This window comes from Acomys russatus, chromosome 23, assembly GCF_903995435.1.
Source record: "Acomys russatus chromosome 23, mAcoRus1.1, whole genome shotgun sequence".
Taxonomy (NCBI): domain Eukaryota; kingdom Metazoa; phylum Chordata; class Mammalia; order Rodentia; family Muridae; genus Acomys; species Acomys russatus.
The window spans coordinates 46,896,407-46,916,793 of NC_067159.1; the positions used below are offsets into that span (position 1 = coordinate 46,896,407).

General features: G+C 46.0%; 1 protein-coding gene and 1 non-coding gene across 2 annotated transcripts in view; one reads left to right on the forward strand and one right to left on the reverse strand.

Moving 5' to 3' along the window:
• Mcoln2 (mucolipin TRP cation channel 2) overlaps positions 1-20,387 on the forward strand; it is a 42,642-nt gene that overhangs the window by 15,897 nt on the left and 6,358 nt on the right. Inside the window, exons 3-11 of the mRNA XM_051165547.1 lie at positions 483-656; positions 2,457-2,610; positions 7,303-7,387; positions 7,505-7,601; positions 8,443-8,542; positions 12,240-12,352; positions 13,945-14,094; positions 15,969-16,070; positions 16,166-16,288. Coding sequence (XP_051021504.1) covers positions 483-656; positions 2,457-2,610; positions 7,303-7,387; positions 7,505-7,601; positions 8,443-8,542; positions 12,240-12,352; positions 13,945-14,094; positions 15,969-16,070; positions 16,166-16,288 — 1,098 coding nt within the window. The remainder of the gene's footprint in view (positions 1-482; positions 657-2,456; positions 2,611-7,302; positions 7,388-7,504; positions 7,602-8,442; positions 8,543-12,239; positions 12,353-13,944; positions 14,095-15,968; positions 16,071-16,165; positions 16,289-20,387) is intronic.
• LOC127206764 (U6 spliceosomal RNA) lies at positions 5,820-5,926 on the reverse strand. The gene has a single exon (XR_007832860.1). It is a non-coding gene; the product is annotated as a U6 spliceosomal RNA (small nuclear RNA).

Here is a 20,387-nt window from a genome sequence, read left to right on the forward strand (position 1 = left end):
GTCCTTCTGCCTTTGCCTCCTGATGCTGGCATTGTCACTGTGCGTAGCAGGAAGTGATCTTTAAGGAGGCAGACATCCTAGAGGAGAACATCCTGGAGCAAAGTCCTGGGTGTGGTGTCTGTCACCCGTCTTTTCTCCTGCTGAGAAAGAGGGACACCTGAGAGCTCTGTCTTTCTGAAGGCAGCATGGGAGAAGCCTGGCCTTAAGGCTGCTTCTTCAGCTCAAGGCTCTGGGCACACCCAAGCACCATTCTTTGGACTGTTTTCTGAGTCCTGACGCAGTCTTATACCAAGAACTGCTGATGTAGTGTAATGAGCTGGTTCTCCTCTGGGGCTCTTGTTTTTGGTATTGTTGTTCTTAATGCGCAAATCAAGGAACGGATATTTTCCTTCAGATGCTTGAAGGAGAGAATTGCTAAAGGTCAGAAGTCGTTTTCTTTCCTGGGTAAATGGTAACAGCCACATCCCTGTCTTCTTTTGTAGCTTGTTCGGTTTGGCCTGGGTAACCAGTTGGTGGTGGTCTTCAAAGAAGATAACACTGTTGCCTTTAAGCATCTGTTTTTGAAAGGCTTTTCCGGAGTTGATGAAGATGACTACAGCTGTAGCCTGTACACTCAAGAGGACACATATGAGAGCATATTTTTTGCTATAAAGCAGGCAAGTGTTTCAAATGACATATATAGACACATGACTGTGTTGTCTTAGTAACTAACAAACACTATTATCTCATGCAAATTTCTCACAACCTGCTAAGATCTTTCCTGTTTCTTCAGACACTAATAGCAAAACTGCCCATTTAATTGTTTTGTTTTAGGTTTTAGTCTTTTTATTTTATTGATTTTCAACAACTATGTTGGGGAAATTGCCTCAGAACAAAGAGTTAAGAGATTATAAAATCAGGTTTGGTGTAAGTTTGAAACCCGATCTGACAGTATGTAGTGCTCTCAGATTTGATGCCATAGCATTAATAATCCTGGCTAAACATGAACAATATGACAATGATTGAGTGTGAGATTGGTAGACCTGACAGAAGCACTTAGGGGTAATGGATTTTTCCCCTGTTCATTAATTCAATAAGTATTTGAGTTCCCGGTATTTGACAAGTACTGCACATTGATGATGTAGAAGTGAATACAACATATCTGGATTCTGGCTTGTCTAGAAGAGAGAGCTAGATAAGTGGAGAGACATGAGATTATGGTATGGAAGGCTGCCTCTGTAATGGCAGAGAGTACCCACAGCATGCTACTAAGCACAGCTGAGTTTCTTGCTGGCAGCAATAAAGAAGAAATTCCTTTGGCCATTCTCAGTGGTGCTTGGGTGGGGCGGGGGAGCCCTTTCATGTAGAAGGACCTTGATTGAATTGGGTGAAGACCATGTTGCAGTAGTTTAAGATCAATGAATATAATAGCATTCGTAGGCTGGGGGAGAAGTCACAGGGTCTTGAAGTTGTTGTAAGACGAAAATTTGTAATTGTTAGCCAAACTGATGAGGTTTTGCTTTATTCTTTTGAGACAGGGTCTCACTATGTATGTATCCCTGGCTGGCCTGGAGCTTGCTATGTAGATTGTGCTGGTCTCAAACTCATGGAGATCCACCTGCTTTTGCCTCCTGAGTGTTGGGATTAAAGTCCTGTACCACCTGTATGCAGTGTTCTTGAAGCAATTAATAGTTGTTTGCAACATTCCTGTGATGTAAATGTTTCCTAGAAAAGTCATAGTGACAAAGATGGAGGCAAGTGAAGCCCTGTTGGTGATGAGAGCCAGTATCAGAATCGTGTTAACGTGAGAGGGTGTTAGTTGTGTAAGTGTGACCTGTGACACATGGATGATTCAAATAGTCAATGAAGCAAAGGAGGAGATGGGGATCTTTCTAGAATGAGACGGACGTTTGCAATTTCCTACACTTTTGAATTTTTACTTGCTTTTATTATTTTAACTAAATATAATTGATAATGTTGTAATGATGAGGCACAAAGTGAGGTTTTGGTATTAGCAGTTTTTCATGAGCTACGTGAGGGAACACCTCATTGTAGTGGTGGTGTTTGAGCAAGACTCACACGAGGGAACTCAGTACGCACAGATGGAGTCCCAGGAAGAGAGAACTAAAAAACCAGAGGTAGAAGTATGTCTTCAAGCTCTGGGAGGTGCCTGGAGGCTAGCTGACCTTTACGGGAAAGGGCCAAGGGACCATAGTATGAGATAAGTTTTGAGAGGTGGGTGAGACCTTGGCTGGGAGGAAGTCAGGAGTGGCCCTCAGGATATTGCTGCAGCATAGAGTTCTATGGTGCAGTGTGCCCCGGTTTGACTGAAGAAAATGATGTTGTGCTGTGTCAGATTGGACAATGCTCCCAAAAAGTATTGTATAAGCAATAAAAGTAGATAAAAGTGCATTCCATATGGTATGGATGTGGCTTATTTAACTATAATTTAACTGTTTTTTTTTTTTTTTTAACAGTATGGTCATCTGAGGAACATCTCTCTGGCAACCCTCAGTTACGGAGAAAATGAAGACAATAGAACTGCCTTGAAATTCTGTAAGCAGCATTACAAGACAGAGGCCATGTTTTCTTCTAATGAGACCCTGAATATTGACAGTGACATTGAGACAGGTAACAGTAGTGACCATTTCATCACGGGACTGTGTCATCTTCTGTGACAAGCTAGCAATTGCGTGTTCCTGGTGACGGGAAGGAGCAGTGTTTCTGTGTATCTCTCTCATACATTTTAAAATCCTTCAGTAAGTGCGCGTAACCACTGATGCTTCTGCTGCTCCTTGTGGAGGGCTGGAACCTCACTGTGCGCCACCAGGCCGGCTCTCTTGCTTATAAAGTGCCTTTCAAAGGTGAATTATAGTTAACAATGTTTATCCTTTCTTTTGAGAGGTTACTTGACAAAAACTTCTCAGCTAACCCTGTAAAGTCACCTTGTGCTATTCTGTGAGCACGCAGTCTGTGCTTTAAGACTTCGAAGGTTTTGCTGTTTAGTCAACAAGTCCAAGGCGCTTACTGTCTGTTTCCTATCACGGAGTTGCCAAAGCTAACCCATTTTGGCTTTCAAGTACCTAGCAATGCAGGAGGAGGGGTGCAAAGAGTGGGATGGGCTTTAGCTAAAGGATGACATCACACAGTTTGTTTAGCTGTATTTCTTACTCTGATTTCAAGGCACTTTGGTAACACAGGAAGTCCCCTCCCAGTATGGGGGTTTTACTGGTTTCCTTGAGTTGGCCATACAGAATCCATATGTGAGCAGGTGTGCCCTGCACTCTGGATCCTGAGAGAATTAGTCACTGGGTCCTATTGGTCCATGCACTGTCTGGCTTCCAGGCTGCTCTTAGAGACCGACATGGGGACAGTTCCTTGGTAATTTAGCCACCACCACTGAAACATTCACACTCTCCGTTTCTGAGACCTGGGTGGTGGTTGTATGGCTTTTCCTAGGCAAATGTGCACAAACATGTATTTGTTCCAGCTAGGGCATCAATGATAGACCAAGGAACCGATTCCACCCACCAGTAGCTTAGTGAACCCAGGCGTTGACTGGGGTTACTTACAGAACTACGGGTGACTCAAAGGCAGCTGCTTCCTGTGGAAAGCACGCCCAGCACTTGTGATGACTTCCAAAAGCTGCATCCCACAGGCCCTGTTCCAGTAAGAGATCACCTGACCCAGCAAGTGTTCTCTGCTTTCATGACCTCAGAGAAGGTTTTGTGGATCTTGTAACTTTCAGTTTCCTAAGCCCTGTACGTCTCCTCAGCTTTCTGAGTCTTAGCAGTGACAACCCTCAATGCCCACGCCCTTTAAGGAAGGAATGCTCAACACCAGAGGGAATCAGTCAGGGTTGATTTAGCATCACTTGGAATCTCTTACATAGGAGCTCAGCCAAGCCTCGCCATGCAGATGACTCCTCTGACATGGGGGCACTCTCATCTGGGTACCACTTTCCTTCTGAAGTTGTGGGACTCAAATGGGATGCACCACACAACAGTTTCCCAGTCACACAAATGTTATGTTATGTTATGTTTGTTTGTTTGTTTTTCTGATTGAGTTTTCTCAGAAAATTGCTTAAAGAAATGTGGCCAAAGTCAGTATCAATGGCTCGGCAAGATGGACAGGACTGAGAGGCAAGTTTTATTTATTCCCCAAGTATTAGACAGTGATATTATTGTTCATTTTCTTTCTATAAGCATATGGAATAATTTAGAGTAAATGGAGAAGCAGATTATTAATTTGACTTTAAGAGATATTGCCTAAGTGTATTCATTGCATTCTCTGAACTTATTAATTATAACTTGTCAAAGAGACTCTGTCAATGTATTGAAAAGTATAAAGATTTTGTTCAGAGGTTAAGAACACTGGCTGTTCTCCCAAAGATCCTGAGTTCAATTCCCAGCAAGCACAGAGTGGCTCATAACCATCTATAATGAAATCTAGTGCCCTCTTCTGGCCTGCTGCCTCACAGGTGGCAGAATATTATATAAATAACAAACAATAAATGAATACATTGGAAAAAAGAATAGTATTCATGGTTGCACATGACTTTTATCCCAGCACTAGAGAGACAGAGGCAAAGGCAGGCAAATCTTTGTGAATTCAAGTACAGCCTGGTACACAAAGTGAGTCTAGGACAGCCAGGGCTACACACCGAAACTCTGTCTCAAAAAACAAAAAGGAGGAGGAGGAGAAAGAAAGAAAGAAAGAAAGAAAGAAAGAAAGAAAAAAAGAAGAAAGAAAGAAAGAAAGAAAGAAAGAAAGAAAGAAAGAAGCAAACAAAGAGGTTTGGGGCTGGAGAGATGGTTAAGAGCACTGGCTGCTCTTCCAAAAGTCCTGCGCTCAATTCCCAGCAACCACATGGTGGCTCACAACCATCTACACCTAGATCTAGTGCCCTCTTCTGGCATGCAGGCAAAACTCTGTATACATGATAAATAAATGCAACTTTAAAATATTTTATTCTTAATTTTCATGTATAAATTAGAGAAAGCCTGCCAATGAGGTAAATATGCCTTGACTTAACACATTGCTAGAAGCCTTCAGATGATAGAAATGGTTACACGTGACTCCCTTGGGATGTGGTTGTGGGTTAAGGAGAAGGCTTGGTAGACACTGTCCTATCTTAGCCACTCATAAATGCGACATTTCCTTTGCTACATAGGAAATCATCCTTCAGTGTTCAAGTGCAGAAAACTGCCTGTGTGGCTAACCACCCAGGGGTCTGAAGCTCAGGGTGCAGAAATGCTTGTGTCGATCAAATTGAGTTTGGTTCTTGTTTGTTCTGATGGGAGGACTCTCTTTTCTGCCCCCAAAATGACATTACTGTTATGCCTTACTAAAGGGACTGTTGTGGATCTTGCAAATAAAATTCCTTAATAGCGAAGTGACCACCATTTTAATACAGCTTGAGTGTCCCTTATCTAATGTGCTTGGTTTTGTGAGTGGGTTGGTGTCCTTATCCCTTCACTGAGAGTCCTGCCTGGCTACAGGAGGTGGCCAATTTAGGCTCCATATCCCCTGCTTCTGGAAGTCTCAGTTAGGGTGACCTCCATAGACTTCCTGGGGCCTCCTCTATCCCAGGTTTCTGGCAAGCCCCAGTAATGTTCTCAATCCCCACCCCATTTTCATTCTCTCAGCTGGCCCTGTCTCCTCTGCTCTCCCTACTCCTACTCCCCAGCCCATCTCCTTCCCTGTCCCCTCTCTGTTCATCTACCTCCAATGCCTATTTTATTTCCCCTTCTGAGTGGGATTCAAGCATCCTTGGACCCTCCTTGTAATTTATCTTTTGTGGGTCCCTGGATTGTAGCAATGGTTACGTTGTACTTTATGAAAATAAGGAACCCTTCACGAATTTGTGTGTCATCCTTGGGCAGGGGCCATGCTAATCTTCTCTGTACCGGTCCAATTTTAGTAAATGTGCTGCCAAAGTGAGCACTATTCCATTAATTTAAAGAAAAACTGGACAACATTTAGCAATGTATGCTTAATATCCTCTGTATTATTTCTGAAGCTAGCCAACCAGGTGAGCTGGCCGCATAGGCTATTGTTGGTATTTAGCACGTGGAAGGGTTATTCTCTAAGTAGGTTAAGAAAAAGCCTAGGAGCTTCCTGCAATGTGTAAGGTCAACCCATGGACATTCACCTCCCTAGCAGGCTTCCTCTAATGTATGCATGGAAGGGGATCTAAAATCAGGAAGAAGTGTCAACCTCAGTAGAACTCAGGATATGAAGGCAAGAATAGGTGGGCTTAATTATTGACAGACAGCAAATGGTTATGCAACCACAGAGAAGTTTCTTGACCTGCCTGTCAATACTGCCTGTCTCTCATGTTTGCATTGAAGAATAAAGAACAGTTTAGCAACCAGAGAACAAATATGACCACAGCACATTGCCTGTAGTCTTTTGTTTCACAGATTATCTATTCAGTCCTGTACCCTTGCATTTAGCCCAGGATAGCCCCCTTTTATTAAGCACAAATAGATCCCACATGTCAGGGCCATGGTTAGAGTGCCAGCTACACTGGTGGCTGTGAGGGTTTAACCGGATGTAGCAGAGTTGTACTCTTGTTCTCAATGACCTCATATTGCAGTTAACATATTAATTAGACAATTAGGAGTTGATTTTCTGAGGCCATAGAGATCTACACAACACACTGGGAGCCAGCTTGCCTTCAGTCCTGTCCTCTCCATACCACAGACAGCATAGCAGGTGTGTAGCTCCGTCACAAGTGTCCGTGACCTTGCCAGTCCTCACCTCTGGACCTCCTCCCCTTCCTGCCCTGTGAAGCAATGATGCTGGGCCACACAGTTCAGAGGCTAATCTCTATGGGGGGGGCGGTCTGTAGTCCTGGCTTGACTGAAACTTATTATGTGGACCAAGACAAGACAAGACAAGGACCAAGACAGAGCTCTGCCAGCCTCTTCCTCCTGAATGCTAAGGTTAAAGGTCTTTCTGCATGTGCCCTGCTGATCTCTACATTTTTAAAGAGAATCTTTTGTCAGGCACTTTTGTCTCATCATGACTGGCTGAGGCTGTGCATCCGGGGAAGGAATAGTGCACAGGTGATGGTTCCTTCCCAGTGTAGGGCGCACCTGATGCCTGTCTCTTCTTGAGACCGGTGATGTTGGCACAGCCCCTGGGTGAAAGTGGCACTTGCCGGCTGGCTCCTCCACTGAAGGGTTGCTGTGCTCCCTGTTGGCAGATGGTTTGAGACTTTCAAAGGGTCCTGCCTCTCATCACACGGCTGCTGTACTCATTTCAGCGTTGGACTCTTGCTGGAAGTGACCATTCCTCGTCTATTTGTTGCTCTAGAATGCATTCACCTAGACGTCCAGGTGCTTGCCAAGGAGCCTGAGGACTGGACGCAGACATCTTTCTTCAGGCTGGACTTTTATAGGTAATCACATCGAGTCTCAAATGCACAGGAGAGGAAGCCCGGGTGTGGGTGAGGGAGGGGCAGGCAGGAGTCTCGTGACGCTGAGAGTTAAGCCTTTTACTGTGCTTTTTTTTTAAGGCTTGTGCAAGTGGATATCTCTTTTGCCCTCAGAGGAATTGACCTACAGGCCGTTCATTCCCGAGAGGTACCAGACTGCTACGTCTTTCAGAATATGGCAAGTGTCTCTGTTTTCTGTCAGCCCCTGTCTGGTCTGTTCCCTACGGCTTTTGCAGAGAAGGATAAGCACTGGCCCTACAGACAGTAGGTACTGCTGTGTTGCAGGAGCTTTGGCGAGGGCATGGTGCCACTTATCTGGAGACTGTTTGATGTGAACATGGAGCCAGTCCCTTACTACTGTCTGGGTTGGGAAGGCGGCTCAACGTGTAAAGCACCAGGTTCCAAATTCAGATCCCCAGCACCCACAGAAGTCCTTCTCCCCTTTCCAGTGTAGTTTTCATCACTAAAAGCAAGTTGGAAGGAATTCTCCTAGTTAGCTCCAGCTGTCAGCTTGCCACAGCCCAGCGCGATCTGACAGAGTGGCCACTGGAGGATTAGCCAGATCAAACTGGCCAGTGAACATCTCTGTGTGGCGTTATCCTGGCTGCTGAGTGATGGAGGAGAGCTAACCCCAATGTGGGCGCTGCCATCCTTGGGCAGGTTGTCCTGGGCTGGATAAAAAAAAAAAAAAAAAAAAAAAAAAAAAAAGCAGGCTGAGCGAAGGTCTTAAGCCAGCCAGTAAGCAACCTTCCTCTATGGTGTGAACTTTACTTCCTGCTGTCACTTCCTGTGATGGAGTGTGACCAGGAAGTATACACTGAAATAATCCCCTTTTCTTCCCAAGCTGCTTAAGGTCATGTTTTATAAGATCAATCACAGCTAGCTATGTGCCGAGGTGTATTCATTGGTGCAACCTCTTTGTATCAGAGTACTGTCTGGGTGTTGCTGACATTCGTAAGGAGCTGACCTGACAACTCCCACCTCCAGTTGGACTATAGCCTCTCCATTTCTGTCTCTAGATTACCTTTGACAACAAAGCCCACAGCGGAAAAATCAAAATCTATTTTAACAGCGAGGCCAACATAGAAGAATGCAAAGCCACAAACATATCTGGGTCTGGTAAGTGTGCTATGCAGCCTGCCCTTTGTGGGTTACAGGAAGGCTTGGGGACTTAGGGAACCTACACAATTGGCATAGCCAATAGTGGGAAGAAAGGTACAGAACAACCAAGCTCAACCACTAGTCCTAAGACCTTGGTACTTCGTCCAAGTCAGCAAGTGTTTATTGCTACTCTTGAGGACTTAGTGTGAGTCAGTGGCTTAGGTTTGCATTCTGGTTCTAATTGCCATGTTTGGGGACTTGGACCTATTTCTTGGCCTCTCTGTCTTACAATCTTTCTCCACAAAGCAAGAGCAATGACTTATTTGTTGAGGGTGTTGGTTCCAAGCGATGGGACAGGAGTCATCAGAGTTGCTCAGCTCCAGTGAGAAGGAAAAGCCTTACTGAGGGTGACTGGTGTGACCAGCTCTCTGGTGCATGATGGGTAGGTACAGGTGCATGATGGGTAGGCACAGGTGGGGAGGTATGAAAGGTCTGAGGAAGAAGACAAATGATAATCTTGACCAGGGCCGAGTAGGAATCCTGAAATGATTCTCGGAGGGACTATGTTTTGATCCAAGCCTTGGACACCAGAGAAAAGTCAAGACCCCAGAGCACAGATAGCAGCCTGAATAAACATAGGGACATTTCCTCAGTCACCTCATGGGCCATGTACTTAAATGGCCCTGTTGAGCTAAGGAGGGTGTCCCACACACTCTGGAGGAAGACACAGTTCAAGTTACACAGGGATTCCTGTCTCAAAAGAAGAGTCTAAGATACTGGATCTTGTCCTATTATTTGGTGGCCAGGCAACATCTCTGAAGGGTGGTGAGCATTGTGAATTGGCAACCTTTGTTTAACCAAACTCCCATTTGACCAGATAACCAGAAAAATAAAATATGAGGCATTTGGTTTTTAGTCCAACCACCATTATTCTTCCAGCCACTTCTGACTTTTCAGTTGTACGATGGCTGGTGATTTTGAAGTTTTCTTTTTCTTTTCTAGCTTTGGCTTTAGTCATGCCTCTAAAGGAAACTCAGTTTGGGTTTCTGATAAAATGGGTTTCCTGTTCCATAGCAGATACTCAAAACCCCACACCAACAAGGCCCTCAAGTTCAAGTAAAGGCTGCAGCTACGTCCTGGGGGGAAAGTAACCTTTGTCATATATAAAATGTGATTTGCAGTCGTCACCATGAAGACCAAAGTGGGCCACAGGGCTCCCCAAACAATGATCTCCCCAACCAGTGTACAGACGGGAGGGGCTCTAGCGCCCCCGTGTGGCCAACAGAGAGAAGCACATGCCTCACAGACTTGAATGGGAAAACTGCTAAAATGTGCTTTTCTTATGGCCCACGTCTTAAGAAACTTGACCACGTCACTAGGAAAACATGCATTTAAAATAAAGTGAATGGTTGTGAAGTCTTTAAAAAGCTGAGGCTTAGAAACAAGTTTAGGAGATGGATCCATTTGAAGCTGTGATGGTTTGAGAAGCTCCGTTTGTAGGGCAAGCACAGAGGCGACACCTGGTGGCTCTGGTTGCTATTTTGCAAGGCTTCCAATGTTCCTTCCCATTCAGTTTCTGGACTGTTTGCCTCCTCTTGTCATTATGCACAGTTACCCACATCCCCTCAAAGCAAAATCAGGCAGTGCTCCCATTCACAGGCAGACCTCACCCGCTTCCTGAAACACGTTCCCTGAGTGTGCTTCTGGTCTCTATCAACTTACATTTTATATTAGAGTTTGTAGCCGGCCTCACAAGGCTCTGGAAGAATGGGTGGGCAGGGCTCCCCTCCCATGGGAGGTATGATTATTAAATATGGGAAAAATAAGATGCCAGTCAACAGATATGATAGGGAGAAGTTTATTATAGAAATGTGGGAGAGGAGGGAATGGGGAAGGGCATGAGAGAGAGAGAGAGAGAGAGAGAGAGAGAGAGAGAGAGAGAGAGGAGGTGAGTTTGTCTTTTTTATATCCTGGGCAGCTGGCACACCTAGTTGCGGGCAGGTTAATGACATTATAGGTTGCTAGGCAGACTGTAGGCAGCATGCTAAACAGTAATGGCATTTATTTATTGCATGGGTGAGAGTTCATAAGTTTGGGTAGCCCCGAGTCAGAGTCCCACAGGCAGACGGTGGTAGTGTCTACACATCAGCTATTTGGGAGGGTGGATTGAGAAGTGTGGGACTTCCCTAGCCAAAGTGACAGGGCATATTTCTGAACCCGTGTCTCCAAGCTCATGCCTGGAAGATGTTTGTTTCTACAAGGCAAAATAGTTTCAGCGGGGTACGAAGTGACTTGGGGGCTGAGGCAGGAGAGTCCCCACTAGTTCACATGCAGCATGGGTTGTTGTCTTCGTTACTTTGCTATTGTTGTGATAAACACCATGACTGAGGGGACTCATAGGAAGAAGGTCTATTTGAACTTATGGTTCTAGAGGGATAAGGGTCTATCATGACAGACACACATGGCAGCAGTCCACAGACCTGGAGAAGTAAACTGAGGCCTCACTCCTTAACCTGCAGCCAGGAAGCAGAGAGAGAAGATATGGCGAGAGAAGGCGGTGGAGGGAGCGGGAGGGATGCTGTGAAATGCCATCTTCAGGGCAGCAGCGCACAGCCATTTCTAACACATTTGGACCCCAGACGGCAGCTGCAGAGGCGGAGGCCGTTATTGAGAATGCACGAGAATGGGCCCCTCCACAGTCAAGCGTGGGTGGAGGAGGAGCTCAGGCCCTGCCGCCCCACACTGATGAACTGTTTGCAACAAACAGATTCAGTGACGGGAGGGGGGGGGAGGGCGGATCACTGCTTTCAGTCGGGTGCCCACTCATGACCCCATCAGGCTCCAACACATAGTTCTGATGCAATGGTCACACGGATGGGCCATGAGCCAGACCAAAAGCCACATATTAGGCAGGGAAGGGGACTAGGTGTTGATAGGAATGCAAGGGAGCTAAGAGGATGGGGGCATGGGATCAGAATACAGTATATAAATGTATGAACCCATCAAGCAACAGAATCAATCAATAAAAAGGAAAATCTGAAACTTGACCCCCCAAACAAATAATCTAAGCAGGTGTGTGCGAAGCATGGTTTTGGCCAAGGCAGGCATGTCGGTTCTAGGCATAAGTTTGTAAACGGTCCTATGGCAGGGCCATAGGATTTATTTATTTATTGTGTATACAGTGCTCTGCCTGCATGTACACCTGCAGGCCAGAAGAGGGCACCAGATCTCCTTATAAATGGTTGTGAGCCACCATGTGGTTACTGGAAGTTGAACTCAGGACCTCTGGAAGAGCAGCCTGTGCTCTTAACCTCTGAGCCATCTCTCCAGCCCCTAATAAGGCAAACTTGTTGTCTGTGTTGTTGTGTGAAGTGACTTAGGCCATGTTGGCATTTTCGCCTCTTTCTGAATGGAGCCCAAATGAATTGCGTTCTGTTGAACTCTGTTCTGCAGTAAATATTTATAAAGAGCATGGGTGCATTGGTTAGTAGTGCCTACATTTGCACATGCATGACCCTTTCCCTCCAAAGAGTGTTAGCTTGTCTGTGGCCTTCTGAATGAATGCCCTGTGACTTTTCTTCTGATAGTTACTGTTTCAACAATGGACAAGGTGAGTTTTCTTTGAATTCCCCTTCAGACTGCCACTTGCTAAGAGATCGTTCTCCACAATCGGTGCAGGACATACTTAACATTTGCCCTGGGTCTTGTTCTGCAGTTCAGAGGAGCACTCGCTATGTCCTGGTGTTTGACGTGTTTGTCATTATGATCTGCCTGGCATCCCTTATCCTGTGCACAAGGTCCATCGTTCTCGCTCTGAGGCTGAGGAAGGTAAGGCTGGCTCTTCCCTTTCTCCCTCTGCCCTCAGCCTGTAGCCTGTGTTTGTGCAAACTATTGACACTGGGCTATGGTGCCCTTCCTCAACTACTTCCCTTCGCCATCCTGAGGTACAGGGAATAAGACAAGGCCACAGAGCCTAGTGTGATGGGCCAGTTGGTTAAATGCTAACATGAGGATCTGAGTTTGATTCCCAGCCCCCACATTAAAAACAAAAACAAAAACAAAAAAACATATGACTGTAATCCCAGCTCTGGGAAAGTGGAAACAAGAGAGTCTTTGCGGTTCACTGGCCAGTCAGTCCGGCACAATTGGTGAACTCCAAGTTCAGAGAGAAAAATAAGGTAGAGAGTGGCTGCAGGAGACACCTGGCTTCTATACCTGGACTCCACACACATGTGCACACAACTACATGTGCATGTGAACATACATGCACACATAAACACATCAACATTTTAAAAAGTAGGAAAAGGTTTTAGTTATTTCAGGAGGTGAGAGAACGATTTTGTTTAAAATCGAGTTAACAAGCACAGGTATTTGTGGTGTGCTCTCAAGTGTTTACAAGTTTCCAGAATAAAGCATTAACTTCAGGCATGATCTTAAGAGCATTTGTGGGCTCCATCTTTTGTCTTCAAGTCAGAGTTCACTTTGACAAGGAGGCATGGTAAATGGCTTATAATGAGACATGAAATACTTTGATTCAATTTCTTAAATAGTTTCATTGTGCCTTTTTAACCTCTTTAAGTCTGTTTTCTCAGAAGCATGTACTTGAGCTTACTATGTGTGTAGTTCTGGCTTGAGGTGAGAGTCCAGGTTCCCACTAGGGTCAGGAGAAACAGGAAGACCCTGAAGCATCATCTTCAGAGCAGGAAGTAGCCCGTTCTATTTTCCTTGATCTCAACTTCTACTTTGGTTTTTATATAATTTTTTGAGATTTATTTATTTCTATTTTATGTGCATGAGTATTTTGCACACGTGTATGCCTGTGCATTATAGGCATCCTATGCCCTCAGAGGCCAGGAGAAGGCATCAGATCTTCTGGAACTGGAGCCACAGACAATTATGAGCCGCCATGTGGGTGCTGGGAATTGAACCCGGGGTCCCCTGGAGAGCAGCCGGTGCTATTTAATGTTGAGACATCTCTGTAGTCCCCCCGACTTTCACTTCGTGAATTTCCTACTTCATATCTGCCTTCTAACCCCCTGGATATTCTGGATCAGTGGTTAGGGTCTCTCTCTGCCAAGTGCAGGTACAGTCCTGGGAACACATTGCCTACGTCTGGGCCACAGGAGAATCCTGGTTCAAAGGGTTGCCGTCGGTCAGCTCGAGTGATGACATAACACTCAGTATTTGGAACATACTCTGAGTTAGCACTGTTAGAAGGACAATACATGCACTTGGTGTTTGGGTTACTTAGCAGCTGCTTAAGTGCTTGCTTGTACTGGAGACGCGGGTGTGACCTAGCATGTGGCACTGCGTCTCCTGGTGAGGTAGATCTGCCATCGCAGAAACCGGTTCGTTCTTGTTTTCTGCCCCCAGAGGGCAGAGCGACTTGTAAGAAATGCTTTTTTAAATGTTTGCGCTAGAGATTTCTCAACTTCTTCCTGGAGAAGTACAAGCGGCATGCCTGTGATGCCGACCAGTGGGTGTTCATCAACGGCTGGTACGTCCTGGTCACAGTCAGCGACCTCATGACAATCATGGGATCCATACTGAAGATGGAAATCAAAGCCAAGGTAAGTGACCATCATTTAGGCTCCCATATTCTCTTGGTTGACAAGAGGCACTGTGGGACACAGACTCCTTCTAGGGACTAGAGTGGCTCTCACTTTTTTTTTTCTTTTCTCCCACCCATGGCCTAAGGCTGCCTCTCATCATTCCTCAGGAAGAGTCACTGTGGAATGGCAGCCTATGGCCTTCCTCCAAGCACTGATAGCTCAGGCTTTGTATTTATTTATTTTTAAGTGTATCTGTCTGTTTGCTTGTGTAAGTTGCAAAGGGAGCATCTGGCACACAGAGCAGTCACTTCTGAACACACCTCAAGAGCCAGTGGTAGGTGTGTGTGTGTGTGTGTGTGTGTGTGTGTGTGTGTGTGTGTGTAGTGTGTGGTGGGGGATCCCAGATGCTGTGGGTCTCGAGGGCTGAGGGATCTGCAGTTCTTGAGTGTCTACAGGGTCTGGCTGGTTGCGTGTGTCAGTTTGCTCACATAGCTGGACTCTGACTCCGCTCAACCGTTCTCTCCTCACTCCTAGATCAGGTCAGTCCTTCAAAGCTGCCCTCATCAGGTCTACACTGTCCCCCCCACTACCCCCCACTCCCCCTCTGCCCCCTCACACACACACACCCCCGTCCCCCCATATCCATTCCAGCTAAGTTTAGCTTCCCTCAGACTGACTTCCTCTCTGGCTTGAACTGCCTCAGCAGCCTTCTCATCTCATTTGTGTTTCTGTCTTTAGTTTCATATCCACAGATCCAGCCAAACAGTGGCTAGGCAGTCTTCCTGGAAGTATCCATCTTGCTGTTACTTAGGATGAAGTGACACCCCCCTGCCAGTGTGACCTTTAGAGTCGTGCCCCCCCCCCCCCATTCAGCTCTCATACTGCCGTTCCACACACCAGATCTCAGCCTTGGGAGTGTGTTAGGTTCTGTCCACAGCCTGTAGACTTCTCCCCAGCCTGTGTGGATCCAGCTTAGCTCTGGGACATGGCCATGGGCGGCCAGGTGGCCACTGTATCTCTCACTGAACTTAGCACATTGTATTCAATTGTGTTTTTTGTTTGTTCTCGTCAAGGAAGCCTAGACTCTCTTGAGAGCAGGAACTATGTCAGCAAATTGAAGTTCGCTTCCAAAAGTGGCTGGACTGTATTGCTTGATACTTGATAAACACCATGCTCTTTCATGCCCCAGTCAGTGGCAAAGCAAGTCCTATTTCAAAACGTTATTTGGAAAGAAATAAGATCATAATTAAAATACTAAATGAAAATAAAAATGCAAAACATTCGAAGCTTTCCTCCAGTTTCTTCCCTCCTTCTCCTCCCCCTCACTCCTTCCCTTCTTCTTTCTTCTCTTCCTCCCTCTGCTTTACTCTCCTCTCCCCCTCCCTACTTTCCCTCCTCCCTCCTCCTCTCCCTGCTCCCTCCTCCTCTCCCTCCTCCCTCCTCACTCCTCTCCCTCCTCCTCTCCCTCCTCCTAATCATTCTCCTTCTTCTTCTTCATTGCTTTTGTTTTGAGACAAGGTCTCACTCTCTAGTCTGGCCTAGAACTGACTATATAATCCAGACTTGACTAGAACTTACTCTGTAGTCCAGGCTGGCCCAGAACTTACTATGTAGTCCAGGCTGGCCCAGAACTTACTCTGTAGTCCAGGCTAGCCTAGAACTTATTATGTAGTCTAGCCTGGCCTAGAACTCACTCTGTAATCCAGGCTGGCCTTGGGAACTCATGGTGATTCTCCAGTTTCAGCCTCTCAAGTGATGAGGTGACAGATATTGGTAGGGGACAGCCAGTTCTTCTCATCCATTAAAGGGAGGTAACATGCCAAAGGGACTAGGGCATTTTGCTCAGCTGTGTTTGTTTGTTTGTTTGTTTGTTTGTTTGTTTTCTTCCTTAGAACCTCACAAACTATGATCTGTGCAGCATTTTGCTTGGGACGTCAACACTCCTCGTCTGGGTTGGCGTCATCAGATATTTGGGTTACTTTCAGACATACAACGTAAGTTCTCAGTTGTTGCGGCTGGCACTTGTTTCTCCTTCGGGTTCTACCGGCTACTTTTCCCCCTCCAAGCCATCCACTCCTTTGTTTTTCAGGTGCTCATTTTAACCATGCAGGCCTCACTGCCCAAAGTCCTCCGGTTCTGCGCTTGTGCTGGCATGATCTACCTGGGGTACACGTTCTGTGGCTGGATTGTGTTGGGGCCGTACCACGAGAAGGTGTGTAGCACCACTTCCTTCTGCACTGAGGGAGTGTGGGGGCCTCGACCTTGCATCTCCACCACTTACCTCCTCCACTCTTCTTCAGGGAACAGCATCCAGAGAACTTTTTTTCCCATCTCTTTGCATCTCCTTTTCAGGATATTGAAGTAACTTGAGGGGTTTGAGAGAAGGGCTGTAGGAGATAGGAAAACACACCCCTCACAGCAGTCTGGGCCTGGCTGCGCATCTGATGTGTTCAACAAGCTGATTACCAGTGAACAATGTTTGCATTTATAGCCACAGTTAGCAAACCAAAAAGGAAAGTAAGAAACTGTGACAGACTCTCTCTAGTGTGAAGTGTTAGAGTTTACATCCACTCTGGGTGAGAATAGAGAGGGGTAGCACCCCTGCCAGGAACAAGTACTTCGTTTCTCTGGAAATGAGCACATACTTTTAGGGTGGTCTTGATCAAGTGTCAGGCTGCATATTATCCGAGTTTCTAACCATTACTTGCCTCCAGTCAGCATCGTAAGCCCAGGACTGTCAGGCTTATGGTCAGGCATCCTATAATCCCAAGAGCCCCGAGGGAAGGACAAGTGAGTTCAAGGCCAGCCTGGACTAGTGAACTCTGGGCTGCCTTAGAAACGGACAGAGACTTTGCCTCCAGATGATGATGTAATCAATTGCTAGAAAATCACGAGGAGAAATGGACAAGGCTGTACTCCAAGCCAAACACTAAAAGGAGTCGTTGCCTCTTCCAGCATTTCCTCCCTGGTCTCCGGGGCCATCGGAACAGTAGAAAATAAACAGCACTTGCCGTCTGTTGTTTGTGGAGTTGTGCCGTGTGGAACATACCAGGGTCCCCCTTGTGTCACACACAACCCCTCCCGCTCCTCAGGTGCCCAGCAAGGAGGCATTAGATGGAGAACACGAAGGATTTAACAGCTCAACCTAAGTTCTGACCTTGACATTAACCACAATATGTAGTTTGTAAGCTGTTCACAGAGTGAGTGGTGCAGACAGCTTAGACCCTCTGCGCTGTCCTTTCTAGTTAAATCCCAGAGTGGAACACCTAGACTCCTTCTCTGTCAAATTTAATGTGTCCAAAGGAGTCTCGATTTTTCATACTGGAAAAAAGTACAATGAACAAAGGGACAGCCTCAAGCTCAACAGCAAATCTTGATTATCCTACTGATTTTCCCTGCTTCGTGTCGCTTCTTTGAAGGTGACTCATGGGTAAAGATTTTTCTTTGATATGATAGCTGTAACAAGGAGAGCTCACTGTCTTACCAAATCCAGGACAATTTGCAGTTTTCTTTCTCTTGCTTGTCTACTGTTCCTGGAGCAGCTTCACCTCTTGGTCACTAGAGGGCACTGTTGTACCATGTGGAATAAATACTGAGCCTAACCCAGCTTTCATCAATCCATTGGTCCGAAGACAGCTGGACAAGTGGTCCTATGTCCTTTGTCACTTGTTCCTTGCCGTTCTTCTGTCCCTAATCATTATTCTGGAATGATCTCGGTTAATACTGTTTGAACTTTCCTGAATGGCTGCTATTCTTCACTTTTTGTTAGGGCTGGTGTCCAAGTTCTTTAGCCCCTTGCTCTGTTACCCCTCCCACTAGCCTTCTATCAATGTGACAAAATGCCCTGCAGATCAGTTTTTTAAGGAAAAGGGCTTATTTTAGTGCATGGCTTCAGTCCAGGGTCACTTAGACCCACTGCCTTAAGGCATGTGATCAGACAGTGCATCTTGGCAGGACATGATGGAGGAGGCCCGTTTGCTGCGCGGCAGCCAAAAAAGAAAAGGGTTGGGATTCTAATAACCCCTCAAAGCACACCCTCCCTCAGGGCACGCCATCTTAAAGGTGCCCATTTTGGAGACCAAGCATTTAACACATGGGCCTTTGGGGTCATTTTGAGGTCCAAGCTACCATACCTCTTCCTCTCTTCCCCGTGAGATGATAGCATCCTTTATGGAGAATAAGAACCTTAATATACCAAGCCATTTTCTGCGGTTACCCAGGCAGCAAATCACAGTGTCACACCTGTCATCCTTGGTAATCACTCTTTGACCAATAGGCCACGATGCTTTTCTTGGTATTGTCTAATGCACACAATTATAAAAGAGCATTGAGCTTGATCTGAGAAGCAGAGTGCTACTGTGGCTCAGCTGTGAGATGAATGGCCCCTCATCAATTGTGTTCTTGTGACGTGTGTCAAGATCTCCTGCCGAAAATAACTGGCCACTTGCTCTGTGAGCCTGACTTAAGTCCCCTATGTGCATCTTTGTCCTTCCAAAGAATGGAGGTGAAGCTGGGGTGCCCCAGGGCTAACATGGTCCAAAGGGCACAAAACGTGAATCACAAATGCAGTCATCACGCACACTTCAAAATAGTCTAATAGTCTTGCCTTCCCGCCCTACCTCCCGAGTCCTTGGATTACAGGCATGTATCACCGTGCCCTGTTTATGCAAGACTATGATTTGAATGCATGGATGCTGGCCTTCTAGGTGAGCACTCTGCCAACTTGGCGACATACCCAGGCCCAAACATCTACATTTCACAGCCCACATGTCATGTGTTCAACAGTCACATGTGGTGGGTGGCTACACTTTTGGACATGTCTTCCTCAGTTTCAGCTTTCCTCTATCACCCTAGGAAGGAATGATGTGGGGTACTCTAATGACATGCTGCTCACAGATGGCATCTTGCTCCCATCTTTAGCCAGGCTGATAGACTGGGAGGATGCAGAGTTGAGTTTGGTCAGTAAGTGCACAGGTCAGTTGGGATGAAGGAGTGTCACACGGGTTCTGGAATTGGTCCTTTTCTGCCCCATATTGTATGGCTTTAAATTGGGAGTTGGAAAATTGTACTGTCTCCATCAGCACCACCCTCAAACTGATCTGTTACAGTGCCCAGGTTATACCAGTAGCTGTTGAATCAGAGGCCCTTCAGGATTAGCAAAATCTTAGGGTGGCTGAGTATCACTACCGAGATTCATTAGTACTGTTAGAATCACAGCAACCTTGCATGTGAAAACCATTATTAAAACAAACAAGCAAACAACAAACTTGAAAGGGAAGGTGTCAGAAAAGTTCTTATTTGAGGCAGCTGATTAGGAGCCAAAGTCCTGGACTCTTTAGCTTCCTGTCTCCCTGTTACACATCTGATTTCAGTGATTCAGCTCAAGGAACAGAAAGTGTCACTTCAACATTCATTTCCGGCACTGATGGACTTTGGCAGCATGCTCCTGAAGCCGCTTGGGCAGAGCGCTGAAGACAGAGGGTCATCTTCCAAGCCACATTTTGCATTATTAAGCACCTCTCTAATGTGGCTTTTACATTTCCTGTCTCCAGGGGACTTTTTTTTTTAAATTTTTTAACTATGATGCATGAATAATAGTTTTGCATTCTCCCAGTTTTACAAATAAGAAGAACAAGGCATTGAAAAATCACTGCACTTTGCCGAGGCCATGGGCAAAATCGCAAAAACTTCAAGGGCTTCTGGTCTTGCCCAGACACTTCGATTATTCACAATAATCATGAGCCAGCTAAAACACTTTACCTAAATATTGCAAGAGATTCTCCCTACCTGCTCTCAGAGCGCACTTTAAATCACACCGACATAAGTGATTGTGGGTTATATCAGCATTCAGACAAGGAAGGTTGATGGGCTTGCTCCTGAACATCATTTGTGACACAAATGTTTTGTTTTTTTCTGTGATTTCTTTGGACTACCAGGACTTTTAATGGACCTGCCTACTGGCTGTTTATTAACTCTCTCTGTGCACAGAGTTCTGTCAGGATTGAATTCCTAGAAGGCAGAGACTGTGTGGCTTGTTCCTCTTCATGTTTCCAGAGCCCACCCTGGTGCCTGGAATGCGTCAGCAAGTCTGCAGGTGAAAGACAGTTGACCTGCTTAGATTGAGAAGCTCCACAGAGTCTCACCTCTAGGCATCAACATGTGGGCATTTCCAGAAAGTTCTAATGGAGGAGGGAGACTCATCCTGAAAGTGAGCGGCACCATCACATGCGCTCAGAGTCCAGGATGAACAACAAAGGGAAAAGGCAGAGAGCCAGGGTACCACTGTGACTCTGTGTCTTGTCCCTCTGAGA